We start from the raw sequence: 20,834 nt of genomic DNA, 5'->3' as shown, positions 1-20,834 counted from the left end.
ATACTTAATTCTTTTATAACGTTTGGAGAGAACTAAATTTTCCTCAGACACAGCTACCTGCACAACCTACTCTAAAGGAAAGCCTAATGTTCTGAGCATTAGAGACACATTTACACAGTCAAACACTGATACAAGGGAGGAATTGAACGTCACTGTCTCCTGAATACTGACCCCAGTTTTGTAACCATCTTACTGTCTGAACTTCAGTAAATTATGTATTTCGCTGCTTCAGCTCCCCCATTCACCAAATGAGGACTAATAAAGACTTCACATGTGTTGTGCTAAAGTTTTTCACCTTCAAAACACTTTAGACATGCAAAATAAGGCAAAAATGTGGAGCACTGCTAATAAACCTCTAGGTCAAGATGACTGTTTTTCTTTAGTGTGAATGACAATAATGCCCACTAAGAAAAAGAACAACTTGCAACCCCCAAAAAGCCCAAAACAACAACAGACCACAGATGTAACAGACAAGCATGGGTGAAAATATGTGTGGGAATGACCCTAAAACATCCAAGGAGGAAGCCACAGAACAAGTAAATGATAGGAAAAGTTTGGTCTATTGGGGGTTGCTTTTTGGTTGATTTGTTGCCATTACACCACACAAGATAAACAAAAATTAGAGTCCTAGCTCACTGCAAAATGGGAATTAGTATTTATTTCCTGTCACTTATTTACTTACAGTAGACTTTGTTAACATGTGTTGTAAAAAAACCACCACACACGAGACACTGCAAATAAACGTAGCGTAATCTTTAATGCTAAGGCTACTTTACTATTCATCCTCTTGACCATTCCTGACTGTTCTGTACCACACATTATCACTTGCCCGTATCCAGCTGTTCTTTCTCAATTCTATTAGGATTACCCTTTCCCACTGTGCCTGTACAGTGGTGATGTACCGGGTGTGACTGGGATAGGCTTAACTGCCATCACAGCAGTTCGTATGGTGCTGTGCTTTGCATCACTGTTAAAACAGTGTTGATAACACATCAGTCTTTTGGCTGCTGCTGAACACTGCTTGCAGGGCAGCAAGGCTTTCTTTCTCTCTTCTCCCTCCCCTCACCCCAAAGCAAGTAGGGTTGCAAGTGGGCAAGACACTGGGAAGGGACAGAGCCAGGACAGCTGGCTCCAACTGACCACAGGGATACTCCAGACCATATGATGTCACATTCAGCAATAAAAGCTCAAGAAAAAGGGAAACATTGGAGGCTATGGTGTTTGTCTTCACAAGCAACCGTTACACATGCTGAGGTCCTGCTTTCCAGGAAGTGGCTAAACACTGGCCTGCCGATGGGGTGTAGTGAATTAATTCCTCTTTTTGCTTTGCTTGTGTGTGAGCTTTTGCTTTCCTTATAAAACTGTCATTATCTCAACCCATAGGTCTTTTTGCCTTCCTTCTATCTTCTCCCCATCCTGCAGGAGAGGGGAGTGAGTGAGATGCTGGGTGGGTGTCTGGCTGCTGACTGGGGTCAACCCACTGAAGGTGGCCTACTCCTTGTCTGGGACTTTTAGCTGCTGCGGTAGTACAAAGAATAATATTAAAAATCTTCATTGCAGAAAGGAACTGGACGTGGTTTTTGCAAATCCCAAGATCATATACTGAACTGACAGGCTAAAACCGCTGTCTTACTGTGTAACTTTTAACTATGGATAATAATTTTCTTTTTCTATATAGAAATAAGACATGAAATGCCAGCTAAACTGCAGGGAGGAAAGATAATGTCAATAAGAAGCAAAATTGCCTCAAGGTGCCCAGTTCTAGAGAAACACTATAACTCTCATCTCAAAGATTTACCATAATACTGTGACACACACGTTGTCATGTATAATCCACCCAGCACTGCATTATCTTTTCATTGAATTATTTTGCCATGCAGTGTACAACCACATTCTTGCTTTTCTCAGAATACTTTTTTCTGGATTGTACTCCCCTCTGCTACACTCTCCTGTAAGAAGTTGTACTATCACTTTTGTCTCCAGTGTTCCCTTTACTTTTTTTCTGCTCTTTATTCCCCTTTCCTTTTCTTTGCCTTCATGACACTCCATATTTCTTCTTTATATTTCTCATTCTCTCCCATCCAAATTTCCCTCGATACATGCAAACACACCATAATTCCGTCTTTTAATGTTTCCTAGCTATCTTCCCCACTCCCTTGAATCATGACAGGGACTGCAATTAGCTAAGTAAAAAATAGTACCACTCAGGGGAAACAGGTCAGGGGACAGGATTCAGCATAGTACTACACCTGTAGAAAGATGATAGGCAGCAGCTCTGGTTTACCAGTCTCCAGTTGGTAGTTGGCAATACCTGAAAGTGCTTTTCCTTTCCATCCTTCTCTGGCAATTTAACCTTCTAGAAGACAGAAACAACTTCCCCCCCCCCCCCCCCCCCCCCGGATGCTGTAAAACAGCACTGAGAGGAGAGCTTCTCCACTGAGCTTGCTGGAGCACTGTTGAACCTTTGTACTGCTTTAACATCCCTCCTCCTGAATCTAAAAAGAGGAGGACCCTGAGAACTGTCCTTGAAATTGATAAACACTGCTTTCCACTCTCTTAAAACTTGCCCAAGTTCTAGTACAAGCAATAGGACAGAAACTGTCTGTCTACAGATTTGGAGCAGGGGACAGCACTGACTCATACCCAGTTTTATCACAGCCTTTCCAAAAAAGCAATATAATAAGAGCTAAATGCTTTTTGTATTTGAACGAAAAAAAGTCAAAGTTTCCAGCTTGTGACACCAGCCTAGATAGTAAGTGGAATTTTCCATCCCTAACCGAGCCAATCAGGATAACCATGCCCTGGAGAAATGTCACCAACTGCAGCTGTACGTTTCTGAATATTACACCTCAACACAGTGAAGCAACACCCACATATTATTAAGTACATATTTCTGGACAGAATAAAACAATTTTTTTAACAGCCTCCCAAAACAGAAAGATGAGCAAAGTGCAGGCCAAGGTTACCATTGTAGTTCATGCAAGACTGGTTCAGCTAATTTAAGCAACAATGTTGACTGCTGCTGTAATCGAGATTTTCTTCTTCCAGGGCGGTGTTTGAAATGCGAGCTGTAACAGCCAAACCCCTACTAGAATAAGAAGATAAAAACCCCAGTCCATTTAAAACTTCACTAATGACAGATGAAATCAGCTGCCTTCAAGTGCATGGTTCTGTGAAGCAGTCAGTCTTTGGTTGCACAATAATCTCGCAGCCCCTGCGTCTGGGCAGATTTCCTTCTTGTCTGGCTGCTTTACTAAAATAAGGAGGCTGCCTGGCCTCTGATAAGTGACTTCTCTTGTGCACCACCATCCATAGCCTATTTATTGAAGATAAAAATGGCGGGAGGGTGAGAAAAGGCAGAATAATCTTATTCAGACCCTCTACGACTCAGATAAGAGGACAATCCTAAGTACAAGCAAGTGGTATTCTTTATCTATTAGTAAGAAGTTATATATCTGCTCAGGCACAGGCCTCAGCGGTAGAAAAGGATGTGGGGTAATCACAGAACCAGCATAGGAATGACATTATTAAAAAGCCCTTGTTACAGGGCTGCCATAATCATTAAAAAGGCAATTCTTTGTAATGACTAGCTACAATTAAGTCCTGTCTACCACTGATCACAGTGTTTGCAATACTTCCATCCCACCACTGAGAGTTTAACTAGCTGCCTGCCTCAATCCCCACAGCTGCCTCCACCACCACGCTGAAAGACACCACACAATCCTGTACGTTATTAACTGAGAGCTGAGAACTTCAGTTATATGGCAAAGAATATGCTGTATTTTCATCAGGCAGTGAATTAATTAAAAAAACCAGCCACAATCCAAATTTGTTACCAACAACAACCTCATAATTTTATTTCTTTTCTCTCCAATCCAATATTAAGAGATTTGTTTTAGAAACCAACTTAAATTTAAAACATTTCAACTGTTAAAGCATCATCAGTAAGTTTTTCCAATCTACAGAAAAGATGCACACCTAACACTCAAAATACTGCAGCAATGTAAGTAATAATTGAGTAACATTGCACAAGTGCCACATTCAAGTCACAAACAATTCCCAAAACACATAAAACTCATTGCAAAACAGTATTAATGGCACAGCTGACTGTTAGCATGTCTGCAAAGGAACAGGATTTTAAATACCTAGCAGGGTTTTAACTCTTGAGAAAAACATCTGCTTTCCCTCTAACTCTCAAAGAGGTGCTTATGTCTTTCTAGACACCTGTAATGACTGAACGTACTATTCCGGACAAAGCCAGGAGACCCCTATACTTTGTGAGCACTCAGCTTGTCCATCTATTAATAAGGAATTACTTCCCCATGCAGGCAATAGCCCCCACCTAATAGCTAGCCTGCCACCCACTCCAGTGGTCTCTCCCATCTCAACTCAAGGCAGAATCCCCAAATCATAGATGAAACTAATGTTTTATGTAAGAGCAGGGACACATCCTCTATAATTGGTTTTCCCTGCAGATACAACCACTGGCTCAGCCTGTGCTCTCTGCGCTCCTCCCAGGCAAGGTACTGGCTGTGGTACTTGCTGGGAACCTGTGTCCCACACCACCAAGCCAATTGCCCGTTTAGAAGAATACTACCTGATTGCTGCAAAAAGTATGAATGCATGTGGCTCCTGCTGTAATTCACTCCACTGTAGAAGACCATCTATCCTGCATGGTAGGGAGAATCCCTATATCACAACCCAGGAGATTATAGGAAGTAAAAAACATTGTAAGAGACTTGAATCTCCAGAGTCCTCTAGTAAAAAGGGGAGGATCTGGTGACAGCAACCAAAAATGTAGGGATTAATATAACCAAATCTCAGCAGATTCAAAAAATTGCACAGCAAGCTGTGATTGTTACCTCTCTCCCCTGCAAGGCAAGCACTTTCAACATCTTAGATCCTCCTGGAGAGCCATGTTAACCGTTCTCTCAGTCTGGTAAACCTGAGAGTCAGACAGAATGACAGAAGATGGTCCACAGTGTGGGTAGGTTTGTGTAAACGGAGAAAGACTGCCTTAATCACACAAAGTGTTTCTGAGTCAAGAAAAAGAAAAGGACCGGGAGGAGAAGAGAACTGTAGGCCAACAAAAGTGGGTTTGGCAGAACCTAAAAATTAAGAGGTTTGACCTGTCTTAAGGAATGGCAGAAAAGTGGCTCTCAATGGCAGAAAGGAATCCAACAATGATGTACAGGAATACATATGCTCATGGAGGTACAAAGACACCTAAGGTATGTAAACACTGATGGAGAACTTTGTCCTTTGAGGCTGTTGCTGCAAAAGCAGCAACAGAATTCACCAACCCTGGTCCAGAGAGGGAGCCCTCCTTGAGGGCAGGAGATGGCCCACCTCACCTGCCATACTTCCTTTTAGTCAGCTGGGAAGAAGAGCTCCTTGTAGGAGCAAGACACCTCTGAAACCACTGCTCTGAACTGTTCTCAGGTATATTGTTTGGGTTGTTTGCCCTCTAAATAGTCAATAAAGTCCCATATTGTCAGTGATATACAATATAGAAAGAGCTTAATCTTTACTTGTGAGCTATAGAGCTCTTGTAGATAAAGTTCACAGCTGTCTAAAAATGGATTTACCAACCACGCATGGCAATACCACCTACAGAGAAGGAGCCCACGTTGGCTGACCAGCCAAGCTTGGCTCAGACTGGCTGGCTGCTTGAAGCCCAGGGTACACAGTTATTATTATTAATAAACACCCACAAAATCTGCACAGCAAGCTGCAAAGTTTCCCCCTTGACCTGGATATCCAATACATATCTAACAGCACACAGCTACTTAAAACTCAAATAGGAACATATAACGCAAAACCAGTACCTCATGGCAACGATCACTCTAGGAACCTATCAAACTAGATGCACAAAAAAGCATATGCAATCTCATCTTCCTGAAAGTTGTTAGTGAGATAAGGAATACCTTGCAAACTGCTCAGTAGAGTCTCAGTGCCTATGCCTGCTAACCCTCAGCAAGCAATCCGTTCATCACTCGCCCTTACAGATGCTGCTCACAACACAACCCGTTCTCATTGTCTGAGGCATTTATTGCTTGACTGATTCAAATTTTCAGTTAACACCTGCCGTATCTCTCCCTGCCCCAGAGAACACCACACTGACATCTGGCAGTCGCACAGACAGCAGTTTAAAAGTTTGTATCTGTCAACTCCAGCAAAGGCTTTGTTAGCCATGGCAACAGAGCCTTGAGCGAGCAAGGGCTCCCCGAATAAGAGGAGGACTTGTTTACATCACCGAAGCCCAGGTTGTTAGCTGTGCTGGCACGTCATAATTTTTATCAGGAAAAAAACAGTGAGAATTCCCAAAAATGCTAATGTCTTGACAATTTCCAGACCAACTGGCATCACCACAACTCGGCTGCTGGATCAGAGTGGGCCTTAGCACACAGAAGAACGACCTTTCCTAAGTGCCAGCACCTGATACTTGGCAAGGTGCCAGAGAAGTGAAGGGTGACAAATGAGGGGGAAAAATGAGAATAGATGAGATTCCCCAGTGGCACTGTCACAGCTGACAGCTTTCAGTGACCGCCTGGAGACTGGCTGGCCTCTCAGACACGCTGGGACAGCATTCCTGTGTCTACTAGGAAGCTTCACTCAAGCAATTGATAAAAGGCTCAATTAGCCATCAGGTGACAAGCAGCAACTGGGGACTGTGTTTTTCCCAAACAGATAAAAGAGCTCTCAAAGTGGCCTTCCCAGGGTGTGATTACAGACTTGCAGCAAAGTATGCTAAGTCGTTCTGTAGTTCTGCAGCTGCTGCTGGTCATCTCAGGTTAACAGCATACTTCTCTCCCAGCAGTCAGTACTTATTTCTTGAACTCACTGATGGCATTTTTCTTAAAAAAAAACCCCCAACAAATCACCAAAAACATTCTAAGAAAATTCCCCCTCGAAACAGCTTCTCAATCTTGTCATCCTCGCATTGCCGTTTCCCTTAAGGGTAGCTGTGAACAGGAGAGGAAGCCCTAAGTGTTGCAGCTGCTGCTATTGTTGCAAGAACAGAAGCCAAATTTGCTTTGGCTTTGAAAGCTGCAGTCACCTAGCTTTGACCAGACACATCTGTATTCGCCATTACATTCATCAAATTACCAGCGTCGCAGTGCAGGGAGTTGCTTCAGCTGTGATGATCCCTTAAGAATCCGAGTTATGCAAAAAAGAGGAAGCTCAGAGGTGGGTGAAAAGAAATCACAGCAATTTTAGAGCTTGATTTCTGTGTACAGAAAGTAGCAATTTCTGGCTGCTATATACTTTACATCTCACCACAAAATAGGATGACCAGGCCACAGTGCACATGATGTGACAATAGCGCAGAGGAGACAACACAACCGCGTACTGAGCAAATACCTCGCAAGGACTCCCCAGGGAGGGGAGCAGAGGAAACACTTACTCATAGTAAGCAAACACTGTCTGGCTTTTGGGGGACAATACTCCATTACCCCAGTAATGCAGAGCAGGTCCCTAACAGGGCCATAGGGTCAGGTATACTGCTCTCACCGGGGTACGGCCACAGCTCTACTGGATCACAATGAGACATAACAGATCATTCCAGCATCTGCAGCCCTGGAACCCAGTGAAGGATGCTTGGCACAATGTCCTTTACCATTTATAGGCTCTTTGCAGACAGAGATCACACTTGAGAAGAACTGATCCCCTGGTTTCTGTTTCTCCGTGGCAAGAGAGGATGTTCAGAGGGACAGCATCTCCAAAGACAGCAAAGACAGGGGATACACTGCCCTTGGATGTCTTAAAGGAAAGTCACAGAGCAGTAAGAATCCATGCTTTTCACCACATCTTCTTATCCACAGACACCATGTACACCTGATTAAGTTTTTTAAATGGCATTTGCAAATCTAACTTCCTGTAAAACAAATGTGCCAGGAAACCACTGCCAATACTTCACTCTGCTCTTTCAAGCATACTAAACACATCTCAGGTGATGTGGTCAATTTCTAGGCTTCATTTCCTTTTTTTTTTTGTTGTTTCAGAAAATGTATTTGCTAACCCTTGTTCAATCGCCTCTATACAAAGAGCGCTACACACACTCAGGTTGCTAATGAATGTACTGCAACAAATCCTAACGGATAGGTCAAATAAGCAATGAAAGATAGCTCAAACTTTGTGCTTTTAGGAAGCCTCTTTTAAGATACAAATAAAACATTCACTGACACATTCAGAACAGAGATTCCATAGTGTTTAACAATGACAATAATTGTCCTTTTACAAAACATACTGGAGTTGATTTTTTAGCCTTCTAGAGCAGTTTCAGCATCAGAAAAATTACTAGTTTCTTTTTTGCTGAAAGAGACAAAAATTAAAACAGATGGTACAAAACCTTCCCCTGCCCAAGAGAAAAAGAAAAAGGACTACATTCTCAGCTTGTGGTTTGAAGCACATGGAACTACTTCAGGCTTGCGTTGTTCCTGCCCTTATATACCAGACACTTGCTCTTGCTGTCAGTAGTCTCTATGGCTGCACTGTTCTCTAAAAACTGTTACAGAAAAAAAGAAAACCAAAGGAGAGCTGAAGTAAAGCTACATCACTTCCTTGGTTTGGTTTACTGTGTAACCTTCTGAACAGCTGCCTCACTGCAGCTGAGAACGGCTGCATGGAGGTGAGTCAGAAAAGGAAAATTCCTTAAACTGGTGTTGCTTGTGAGGTTCTGTCTCATCAAATAAAACTGTGTCAGCTTACCACCAAGCACTCCTTGGTTAACACACAGAGAACATACTGTTTGCTCCCAGCTCTTACACAAATACCTGGGCAGAAATTGTAAAATCGCCACCAAGAGCAGAGGCATGGAAAAAATACAACTGGCCAAGCCAGCCTGTTTCAGTGATCTCAGAGTGGAAATAACAGGACTTCCCAGACCTATTGGTTTTAATTATTAGACTTGGACATTCCTCGTTCAAGTGCTTCTGCTTGCTTTGGAGCCACCTAAGACTTAGATAATTTTTTTCTCTCTTTGCTCAGCCTGCCAAGCAAGGTCCTTTTACTGCACCTTGTAGCAGAACAACAAAAATAATTAGCAGCTACAACACCCAGCTCTGACCTTGGCCTGAAAATAACTTTGCTGCTAAAAGACATGTCCCACTTCTTATTGCTTAGCCAGTAGTTTATCACATAGTTGCAGACTGAAGGTACCTGCACATTCTTGGGGTGGTTCTCCTCAATTGTTATCTTTTTCAAAACATAAAATGCCTCCTGCATGCCTCAGAATAAAGACTTTTTGTGTAATATGTCATGACATCGCTGATAGCTATTACAGCATCATTTTTTGTGTTTTATCAGTCAGATGAAAAGTCAAGCAGAACACAGAACTGTTTGAATCTAAGCTTTGCAGGTTAGCATCCGGCAACATTCACCAAACTTGTTACTTCTGGCCATTGTTTTCCTTTGGAAGAACCATAGGCAGAGTGATAGTAGGGGAATGTTGAAAGTGCAGTCTACACAGGACCCAGAGACAGGCTTAGTTTCAGCATCTCTATGTATCACCAGAATCCCTCTCTTCTGACTGAGCAGCATTATTACCATACAGGCAAAATCATACGTCACTGATGTGCTGCTGCAAAGAATTAGATGTTTTACTTCAACCACCTCCATGGACAAAAAGATGTTTCAGGCTCAAGATCAAGTTAGAAGACAGAGTAGCTCTCAAATCATTCCAGGCATCATTTGCTTTTGTGAATTTCCTTTTCCTGTATCAATGGTTTTGATTAGGAATTGTTTTCTTCCACTAACAGATTTTGCTTGCTTTTCATATTTTAACTTCATATGAATTTAGCTCCCCAGTAAATCTGTCTGGTATCATCCAACACATTCAGAAATTGATCTTGGCTCCACAACCTAACTACCAGCATCTTCTAGCTTTCAGTGTTAGACATATTAATATTCTCTTGAATACTATTATCCAACTGTACGTTAGTACATGAATAACCCAGAGAGGTTTCAGCACACTTCAAAATTACTCAGAATTACAGACTATCTTGTTGGCCATTCACTTACCAAGTATGTAATTGCTCTTGTCAAGACATACCTTGGAAATTAAATAGATACTCAGCAGAAAAACTTTAATTACTGCCTTAGCATATTTAACAAGTTAAAATGATATTGTAAAGTCAACTTTTACTGAGTTTATCCTTTTTTACCTTGCAATTGTTTCTTCAGCCTTGAGAAGGTAATTTTTATTTTCTGTCTGGTGAAACTGCTCTTTCTTGGCTCATATTGAGCTGAAAGAATCACCATTGTTTTTAGCTTAAAGCACCTTGTATTCTGAGGCTGTGCTTACTGTGCCAGCACTACTGTTCGCTCAGTAACAACAGTGTTGTCGTGGGAACAAACACCTTCAGTCTGAACTGTGGTCAAAGTTAGGTTGGCCCAAACTGAAGGAGGTGAAAGAGAGGCCAAAAAGGCCATGGGCCACCTCTGCACCTCTCAGAGTCCAGGAACAGTTTGAGAAGCCTGAGAGACCTTCACAAGCATGTGCTGTGCTGTGACAGCTCTCCTTCTACGTGTGAGCTCTCAATGCTTCTCTTCCCTCTTCAGTCTGTATTTGTCACTCTCTTGCAAATTTCTGCACTTTGGACAGGTGATACAATCACAGCCACTGCTACCAGCTACTGCCTCAGATGGTGGGACACACATATATAAGCTCCACTGTCAAACATGGACTGTGCTGAAAGCAGGACCTAGTCCAATACAGCATCTGTGGCATCCTCCAGACCTCAGTTGTAAAAACAAAAAAGGCACATAAGGGCTCCACAAGAAATTCAGCTGAATCGGACTTGTTTCAATCTATGAACACTTGCCACTTGAGCCACCCTGGTGACAATACGGATGCAAATTCATACCACTGTCTCTAACAGCACAGGATGCCTCAGGCTGCTCCCAAGAACCCATCTAAGAACTCGCTGAGCTATGTAACATGGGTTCCAAGAAAGTCTTACAATAAAACAAGCCAGCAGTAGCATGGACACAGAGCAAACATGCTTCAAACAAATCAGCAGAGTTAGTGTGGCACACTGAAGACTGCCACGTATGTCGATTTTGCCACACTGGCTAGAATTCAAGTTACTTAGCTTCTCTGGTACAAGAGTATTGTGCACACCGATACACACACACTTACTTAGTACACTGCTGCTATAGAACCAAGGTGGTCACAGTGAGATCCTGCATGTATCCCCGTGAATACAAGAGATCTTGGCAAAGCTGCAAATATAAAAAAAAAAAAAAAAGAAAAGGAAAAAAGAAAAGAAAAAGGCAAAAGCTATATTAATCACCACCAAGTTAAAGCAGCTGAAGTGGGTCAGATGTTGAAGATACTTCATAACTTCCTGTTAAAATCAGAGCGTCTGTTCAGACTGGATTTTGAAAATGGAACCCCTACTAACATTAGTAATACTCATGCATGAAAACAGCTTTCAAACTGTCTTAGTGCCATGTGAAATACACAACTCACAGAACTATGTTTTCTCCTCCATTTTATTTTCAAAATATTTACAGACCATTCCCTAAGCATTAGAAAGCCAGGAACTCTATGCATAAAATTGAATTGAAATCTTTTCAAAGCTATAATCATTCTGCAAGGTTAAAGAAATTCTTTAGCAAAAAAAGGAATTTGTGTAGGCTTACAGGCAAGAAACACATTTTTTACTTCCTAATTTCATTCTATGCTAGACACCACAGAACCCAGAATTTGAAGAGAAAGCACTGGTAACATTTAGACACTAGCAACAATTCAGTAATCATCAGATTACTGCTCAATCTCTTTATCTTGTCCAAGATTGCTGAGTTTTAGTTCTTCTGTCATGATTTTCTTACAGAAGAACAGCTGTAACATTATCTTCTATTTCCTTTCTATAATTTCCATAGCATGTCATTGTAATCTATTAGAATTATTTCATGCACATATATATACAATCAAATTATTTTTTTAGCTTGCAAGCACTGCAAACAGCCCTTTACAGGAAACGATGAAATGTTTCTCTTTCTTCTTCTCTCTTCTATCATTTATTTCTTGGTAAAAGGGACTGAGGAAGAAAAACAAACAGTAATGTTCCCTCTTCATAACCACAACCATTCAGAGGCCCAGTACGCAATTTAGTGTGATATATGCCTAACCCAAAAGACCTTACCTTTGTCCTCTGCCAGCATAATGGTTGTACTTCTTAACAAGACTGCAGTCCCACCAGTCACATTAACACTAGTGCAGAATATTTATAGATTTAGCATAAAGAATTCTTTTCAAAGACAGATACTGCCAACACTTCTTACTAGAAGAACTGAATGGTGATACAAATGGACCCATGGATATAGTGGAAACTGCCTGAGAAGAGATGAAAGAGAATTGAGAAAATATGCGACTCTCCATATTTTATTGGGTGCAGGAGATAATCTAGAACTAACCTATCCTGGTTATTTCTACACACTGCAGCACAAATGTTTAGTTTTCTTAGGGAATTACTTGAGAAGAAGACACTATCGTGATACCATGTTAAAAGATGTTCATTTGCCCAAAGTTCCTTGGATACCTGAGGTAACTCCTACTGATGTTATATAGAGGCAAGCTGGAAAGCAGAAAAATGTAAGGAGGTGAAGCTGAAAGAGTGCTAAGGGGAAAAAAATTTACACTATTTTAACTTCTGTTAAAGTCACCGCAGAAAGCCACTAGCTTAAATTCGATGAATTTGATACTGAACGGCACTGATAAAATATCACTTGATGTAAAGTATGTGAAGAATTACATAAAATTACATACATTACATAAAAATATGTAAAGTATGTGAAGTATACACAAGCACTTTACATGGGCACCGAAACCTGAAATTTCAGCACGAATAAGCATGCTTGTGCTAGCTGCAAGAGTCACACGTCCTAGCTGTAGTGACACCACAGCACGATGGAGAGCAGAAAGGACTAGGTATTTCTAGTCCATAAAAGGAACTGTTCTTTCCACAGCAGTGAAAGCAAAAGGATAAATAGACTTTTAGCTAATCAGCAAACGGCAAGGTTTTAGGACCACAGGTTCATTTGCAATGTAGGCACATGCTCAAAAGAATGTCATGTCTCCTGCAAAGATACTCCAGATCCACGTCATGGTTTGGGAGTAACCCATGCGAAGGGCAGGCAGCAGACAACTGTCTGTACTCCTGCTGAATTCACAGTGAGGGACGACTGGGAGGTGTCACAAGTGCAGTACAAACGCTCAGCAGGTGCAGGTAGCCATGCCCAGTCACATTCAATTACGTCTCTTGCTATCGAGGCTCACTGCGAAGGGCAGCTGATGGCTATCAATGAACTGGAAGAAACTGGGCAGTTTCTAAAGAGAAACTTTAGGATCTGATACTACTCCACAGTAACCGCAAACAAAAAGACTCCTAACTTCTAATGTCAGTTTAGGACTCTAGATGCTAATAACTTAGACAAGTTTAAAAAAATGACTACATGAATAAAGGCGGGGGGGGAAAAGACATTGGACTTTATAAAAAATGAAGGCAACAACTCCAGCACAAAATGTTGCCAAGGTACAAGTTCTTGCAGGCTGAGAATGTATGTGAAGAGATATTGCTATACGTTGTCTTCCATGCTCTTTCCTAGCCATTATTCAACTGCCATTTACTGGAATTAAGCTGAAAAATCACTCCATGGCCAATTACATGCCACAGAAATGAGAAAGAGTTTATCCATCTGGGAATCCTCTCCACATCTGGACGGCGCAAAATCTATTGCACTGAGTCAAGTTACAGCACCAGTTCCAATGCCAGCAGCGCCCTGCTATCGACTTCTTCCGAATTTCTGCTTTTCAGCTGTATGTACCCGAGATCCCTCCGGGGGTCCCTGGGTCACTGGTTGGAGGTCTCTGACAGACGGGGCATGGAGCCAGCTGGACTAGCAGTCTAGTAGTGGCCACCCTTACCAGTCCACTGTCGGCGCCGGCACCGGGCCCCGCTTTCCCCCCAAAACTTACCCACACTAGAGAACGAGGTGTTCCACCGGGGCCTGACGCACCTTCCATCACGGTGTCACCGTTATTAATGGCAAAGAGTTGCCAATACTAACAGTTACCATGAGCTACCGTGACCGAACGCTATAACAGTCACCATTGCTACCACGACCAAACCAACACCGCGCTGCTCCCAGCGAGTGGTGTGACCCCGCTCCCCCCGGCAGCGCGCTGCCGCCTCGGGAAAACGCAACGGCGGCTCCTGCCAGACCTCAACGTTTCGCCTTACCGGAGGAACCGGGGCTTTCTCTTCTCCCCGCCAGCTGCGAGCGCCGAGGAGCAAAACCGCAGCGCCCACAACGGCAGTGAGGGGCCACCCCAGCGCCCCCCGACGACACCCTCCAGACCCGCCGCCAGGGGCGGCTGTAACGCCCGGGCGGGCCGAGGGTCCGGCCGAGGGCCGCGCTCGCCCCTTACCATCTGGGCCACCTTCAGCATGCCGGCGCAGGAGCGGAAATAGGCGCCGTCCATGAGCTCCGCGTCCGAGCCCGCCGAGGAGGAGGCGGAGGCGGCGGCCGGCGGGGCCGCGGGCCCCCCGCTGCTCACCCCGGTGCGGATCACTCGCGCCCCGTGGGACATGGCTCCCTCCCGCGCTCCCCTCAGCGACGCCCGGCCCGGGACAGGGGGACGGGACGGGACGGGACGGGACGGGGAGGGGCTGCCCGGGGCCGGGCGGAGCGCGGCGCCTCCCCGCCCGCCCCCGCTCCCCGGCCGGCGGGGCGGGGGGCACGGACGGAGGGAGGAGGAGGAGGAGGAGGAGGAGCGCGGGGGTTGCCCCCAGGCACCGGGCCGCCCCCCGCCCCCCCGCCGCTGCTGGGTTACGTGCGAGTCGAGGCCGAAGCGAACGTTTCGAAGCAGAGCGAGGGGACCCCTCAGGGCACGGGGTGGGGGGCCGGGGGGGCAGCTCCGCTCTGCAGCGGCCCCCGCGGCGGTTGCAGCTTCACCCGAAGCGAGAAAAAGCCCCGGGCCTGGCGGCGGTGGTCGGCGGCGGCGGTGGAGGGGGCAGAGCTGCGAGCGGCGTCTGCCCGCGCAACAGTTATTGCCGCCAAAAAGCCCCCAAACCTTCCGATTCGTGGTCTCGTAAGAAATAAAACATTTGCATTAAATGAGCAGCGACAGGCAAAACCGTAGCGACTCTCCAAATGTCTCGATGCCACTGTTGGAATTAAATCATGCAGCGATACTAACAGAACTCTGCAAAGGAAACTATATATTTCCTCAAGTTTAAAAATAACTTGTTTTGCTTTCTGACAAGTGAGGTAAGAGCTGGCCCCTGAGCTAGGCATGTGCCGCTTTTTAGAGTAGTAACCCCACCTGCTGCTGCTCTGGGCTGCAGTTGGATGCACATTCTGTTCGTAGTTGGTATTTAATAGCTCCTTCAGCAACTAAAGTTCAGGTAAATTCAGATAATCTCCAGCACAAATAAGGGACTAGTACAAGTAATTTACATGAGCAAGGCAGAGTTTGCCCGTGTAGGCAATGGTCTGTAACAGACTAAGCAGTACATAGTTGAGGGCTTCTATTAAGCCAGCTAGTAGTTGCAATAAAAGATACTACCCGTCTCACCATATTTTATCTCATTTCATTAGATACCAAAGCTACAACATTGCCAATCTACAAAAGAGTACAATGCTAGCTGCTGAGAAAGAGGTTTTGTTTGGGTTTTTTTAAACAGCTGCTTTTTTCCCCCCTCTTTTCTTCTTACAGTTCAAGTTCAGAAGCAGGCACAGGTATAGCTTCTTGCAAGCCCTGCAGAAGAAGGTTCTAGTAACTTCTGTACTTCCTGTTAAGAAATACATTTTTCTTACCCACTGATTCAGCTTCTTTAGTTCTTCTTTTGAAAGTGTGTATATGACTGGGGCCCTGCTGATCCGAGTTCAGCCCAGTGAAACAGAAATACCTTTAAATTAATAGAAGTAGAATAACAAGTCATATTTTCTACTCAGAAATACAAGCATCTTCTGTAAATCACTGGCACAAAGTCCATCTAAAACACTGCTGAATTTGAAGTCTTTATTATAGTTCTCATGCTATTTACCTCATCTTAAGTGCTTCATGCATGATGATGATAAGAGGTAGTGACAACTCCTTAATAAATGAAATTTGATGGCCATAAGTTGGCATCAAGTATCCTTTATATGTGTGGGTGACTCAGATTTTTCAGAGAGACTTTGTCTGAAACAAATTATTTATGTCAAATACCTTCATTCTACACATTGATCATTTTGTTTATTCTTCTTTATTATCTGTATTAAGAATTTCACTAATGATTTAATCACCAGTTCTTTTAAATAAGGTTTCTTTCAATCTTATGAACACTAAGCAATGCCTGCAGCCACAAGTCTTGTTTCAATAGTTACATGATAAACCACAGCTAGCTTATCTTTTTTATCAGTATTAGAACATACAAAGGCGTAAGTCATAGTTTGCAAATCAGTATTTAAGACTAATACGCTGGAAGAAACAGATAACCTTTTGGATGCTTATGCCTTTCTTCAGGCCTGAAACAGAAGGAGCAAACTTCAGAAGTAATTCTCAGCTTGTCCCGATTCCTCCAATTTTAACTAGATATTCAGAACACTTGAAAAACAGACAGTTGGTACCTGGGGAACAGCTGAGAAATGAGACAGATGAGAAAGACTCAGAGAGGCGGTAGATATTTTGCCAGAATCATTCCTTACCTGGTAATAGTGTGGTTTTGTCCTCCATTAATAGGTTTATTCTGACATGTAACACACCGTTCCCATGACAGTTTTTAGTAAACTGGATGAAAAATATTACTCACTCTTAGCTCTATTACCTCTGTCCACAAATGTTGTCTGGGTTAGGACCAGATCATCACAGTTACCACAAAATCATGAAACATTTGTGCATAGTCACATTCTTTGGAGACAGGTATATCAAATACCATTTGAGAAAGAATTTCTATTACTACAAAAGCATTTTTACTGATGAGAAATCATTGATGAGATTTTAATTCTGGCTATATTTCTAGTCACATTTTATTAGTTGACATTTGGATCATTTTTATGCCTTTGATTTTTTTCCAGCAATGGAAAAGAGCATATGGGATTTTAATGGCACATTTTATCTGTGTAGATAAAACGCATAGTTGGTAGCCCTTCTTCCTTCTCACAACTGGGTAATTTTAGCAAGCAGCAGACAGCCTGACCTTTGTTGTACAGGCCAGATGCAATCTGCAGACAAATATAGGTTTTAAAATAATATCTTGGCTTCCCTTGCACTGAAACCCTGTGACTGGACAGATAATCAAAAACAAAACAACGTGATTGAGAACAGAATTAGCTGGTTGCTGCTAAATCTTCTTTGCTGCAGGGCATGCACATAAGTAAGCACACACTATTTAGTTACAGGGAGAAATGAAGTTTTTTTAAGCAGTGAGATTTCTCAACTACCATATATAATCATCCAAGTAAGTTTTTGAAGACTGGAAGAGAGTTCACATCTTAATCCAGGAACAAAAGATTTACCAGGAGTTTTACACGAGGAAAACTTTATATAATATCACGAAACAATCATGGCCTTACACTCTCCACATAATTCCTGGAAAAAGTTCCTTAGGAAATTTGTATTTGAAAGTAATTTTCAAAGGTATCTGTTTTGAAAGTCAATCTTCTGTCATACTTCTGCTTGAGTCAAAGATATTTAAATATAAGCATCAAATGAAAAATTTCATTTGTTAAACTAAGAACTCACAGATGATGCCAGCAGACAAGAAAAGAGGGAGGAAATTCTTTGTTTCTAGCACTGGTGTCTTGACAATTCTTCTATGGATTTAATCTTTCTATCACTTCATAGGATTTAGAAGCCCAGATTTTAATTAGGACAGATTGATGGCCTAATCGGAGGAGAAAAAAACACAGTCCCCTGAGAAACAAAATGTATTACCTTTAGTAGGTGTTTTGTGATATTCTCAGTAGGTTCAACACTGAGCACTAAGGGACTGTTGTCTAGACTTACACCTTGGAGCCTGCTGGATTTGAGAAACCTGTTAAGATAATGTGTTTTGGGCACAACTTTCGTTCAGAGAGCTTCAGACCTACACTAACAGGCTCCAAAAGCAATCTCATGATTGTGAGAAGCTGTTAGAATATGCAAACTGACAGGATCATCAGAATTCTTAGTAGTACATATTTTACTCTGAAAAAGAAATTTGAAAAGCAACCTTCTATTCCCAGTTTACAAAACATGCACAGTTTGGTCAATTATTTATTTATTTTTAAAGTTTTGGGTGGGTTTTTTTCTGCACAATGTCACTTTTTACACATAACAGTAAGACAGTATCAATCTTAGTTTTGATTTGTAGCATTCAGTATCAAAAGTATACCTGTAACGTTTTAAAAGTTACATTTACAAAATTGGCACATTGTCTGAGTAAGCTTTATTAAAAGTTTAGTAATAACATCTATACAATGTCTAGAAAAATACCATGTTAATTCTAAAAGAAGCAGTATGAAATTTTATTATACAGTACAAAGTCAGTGTTAGATGTCTCTAAAGATGGAATTGTGTTATAAATAATCATTTAATCTCAGTTTAAAATATATTGTGTCAATCCTAACAGAAGCATTCAGAAAGACCTTATCCCTCTTCCAAGCTTTTGTCAAAAGAGTATAATCCTCAAGACGTTTTATACTACATAAATCACTTTAACAAAATATTTACTGCAAAGTTCGTGATCGCCAAGATATAAAGCTAAAATACGTATTTCCAGCATAGCAGGAGGTAACCACGAAGGCAAAGAACTGTAGAGAGAGGGGAAAAAAAAAATATGTATTAGAAAAAAAAAAAAAGTATTTGAGAACCCTGTCATTTCTATTAAGAAAAAAAGTTACAGGATTTGGAAAAAGGAGAAATAGCAGGCTGACTAAAATGGCACTGTTTCACCTCCTTGTACTTGTGTCACCATCACAGTCAATGCTGTGTAAATAAGCTTATACTATGCTTGGAAATATGGGTCTAGAAACAGACAAAACATGGCATATTCCAACTCATATCTTCACATTATAACTGCCTCAGTATGAATCTTACAGATTGGACTCTCACAATCCTGTACTTGCTGCTTTTAACATCAGTTGCTGGTAGTTGCTGAGGGATAGTCCATGGGACAGTGTGAACTCAAGGTAACGCTCCTGCACTGCTGCTATGTTCCAAGAATTGCCTACAGCCCACCTGTACCTCAGTGTGCCACACTGTGCATCAAAATAGGTTTGTTTACAGAGAAAACTTGGATTCAAATGCAGGCCCAGCCATGTTCTCGAACAGCAGTACCGATTAGGTTCCCAATTCCAGAGGTCCTGATGAATAAAGGTACTTCCTCAGCGCAAATAACAGTGAGGGCAACCACGCTGAGATACTGCTACTTTGTCCAAAATTGATTACAGAATAAGCCTTCGGTAGCAGGCTAGATTTATTTTATGTTTAAAGATTAAAACTACACAGTATCAGCGGTGCTGCTTCTGCAGTCCTTGCAGCATACGCACAGAGAAACCAAATAACAGCTGTGAACTATTTCAGTTGTACTGATAAAGTCCAATTCAGTGCCAGTGGTTAAGTTCCTGTTAATCACTGCATGTTGTTCAAAATAGACAATGTTCAAAATGGTCGTATGATAAGACCAGAATGTTTTGTGCTGGTAACCGAACCAAATAAAGCTGACACTGCAAACGGATTAACACTACTTTTCTTAGAGGTGGGCAATGATAGGACAAAAGGGAACAAACGCAAGTTACAAGAAGTGAAATGAAAATTAAATATTAGGGGAAAAAAAAAAAATCACAGTGAGAGTAATCAAACATGGCAGCAGAAGTCCAGAGGCGTTGTGGAATAGCTGTCCTTGGAAATACTCAAAACTCAAGTGGACAGGGCCCTGGCAGCCTGATATGAGTTAGCCTTGCTTTAAAGGGGGAGAGAATTGGACCAGATGACCTCCAGAGGTCCCTTCCAACCTAAAATATTCTACTAATGTTTCTTGCTTATATACCATCATTGGCTTGGGTGGGCACTTCAGCTGCGAGAGCAGGTCGCTACTAAGCATGCATACAGACAGTAAATCTAAGCCCTCCAACAGAGGGCTCTTGGTGAGTCTTGTCTAATGTAAATTTAACGTGTGGCACCAAAAATCATAGATGATGATGTAAAATATTATTACAATAGAAAATTGTAGCATTCTTTCCCAACAATTTTGTTTCTTATGATATAAAAGCTCCATCTAAAATCTTTCTAACAGAGAACAACTGTTGGGGATAAATGATTTGCTAAATTCTCACAAACATCTATCTATGAAACCCTCAATGGGTTCAGAAAGCAACAATCTACATTTAATAGTTTATTTAGACAGTGCATTAGATAAACACCATTAGGAGGTATTAGAAGAGATTCCAAACATCCCACGAGACACTGAGCATTCATGCATTTTGCATAAAAACCTGAATCGGCATGGACGCTTATCTAGCAGCAAGCAAGCGCCTGTCAACAGCAGCGGCTGAGTAACAGATCAATAGTTACGAACTGCCAAGGGGAGAAGTCCCTGAACACCACTGAAATGACAGGGACGTTGTTATCCAATTCCCAAGACAAAAACTGAGCAGGTGTTCAAGTCTCTGTGTTCATGGCCATATACAATAAGCTTCAGACAGAAGACGGGATTTGTGAATAGTCCAGAGAGGACAACTGCACAAGCATGAACAGTTAGCAAAGTAACTGTAGTTCAGAATTGTTGTATACAATTGAATTTGACTGCTCTTGCCACAACATGTGAAAAGTTCATTTACAACTCCCTTAACTTAGCTAG

General features: G+C 42.3%; 2 protein-coding genes across 4 annotated transcripts in view; both read right to left on the bottom strand.

Moving 5' to 3' along the window:
* The window catches only part of CMTM7 (CKLF like MARVEL transmembrane domain containing 7), a 31,428-nt gene extending 16,761 nt beyond the window's left edge, over positions 1-14,667 (bottom strand). The window contains exons 1-2 of one of the 3 annotated variants that reach the window (XM_074839424.1): positions 14,438-14,576; positions 11,144-11,226 (exon numbers count right to left, since the gene is read on the bottom strand). Coding sequence is in view for 1 of the 3 variants with exons in the window: in XM_074839416.1 (XP_074695517.1) it covers positions 14,438-14,599 (162 nt within the window). In the remaining 2 variants the exon portion in view is untranslated. Of the gene's footprint in view, positions 1-2,249; positions 2,345-11,143; positions 11,227-14,437 lie in introns of those variants that run through there. The other 2 variants (XM_074839416.1, XM_074839443.1) reach the window with 2 other exon arrangements.
* A 3,570-nt stretch (positions 14,668-18,237) lies between these two features.
* Positions 18,238-20,834, bottom strand: part of CMTM8 (CKLF like MARVEL transmembrane domain containing 8) — a 35,998-nt gene continuing 33,401 nt past the window's right edge. The window contains exon 4 of the mRNA XM_074849601.1: positions 18,238-18,786. Coding sequence (XP_074705702.1) covers positions 18,703-18,786 — 84 coding nt within the window. The 3' untranslated portion in view covers positions 18,238-18,702. The remainder of the gene's footprint in view (positions 18,787-20,834) is intronic.

The sequence above is a fragment of the Strix aluco genome, chromosome 1, assembly GCF_031877795.1.
Source record: "Strix aluco isolate bStrAlu1 chromosome 1, bStrAlu1.hap1, whole genome shotgun sequence".
NCBI classification, from domain to species: domain Eukaryota; kingdom Metazoa; phylum Chordata; class Aves; order Strigiformes; family Strigidae; genus Strix; species Strix aluco.
This window is presented reverse-complemented; position numbering and strand designations above follow the sequence as displayed.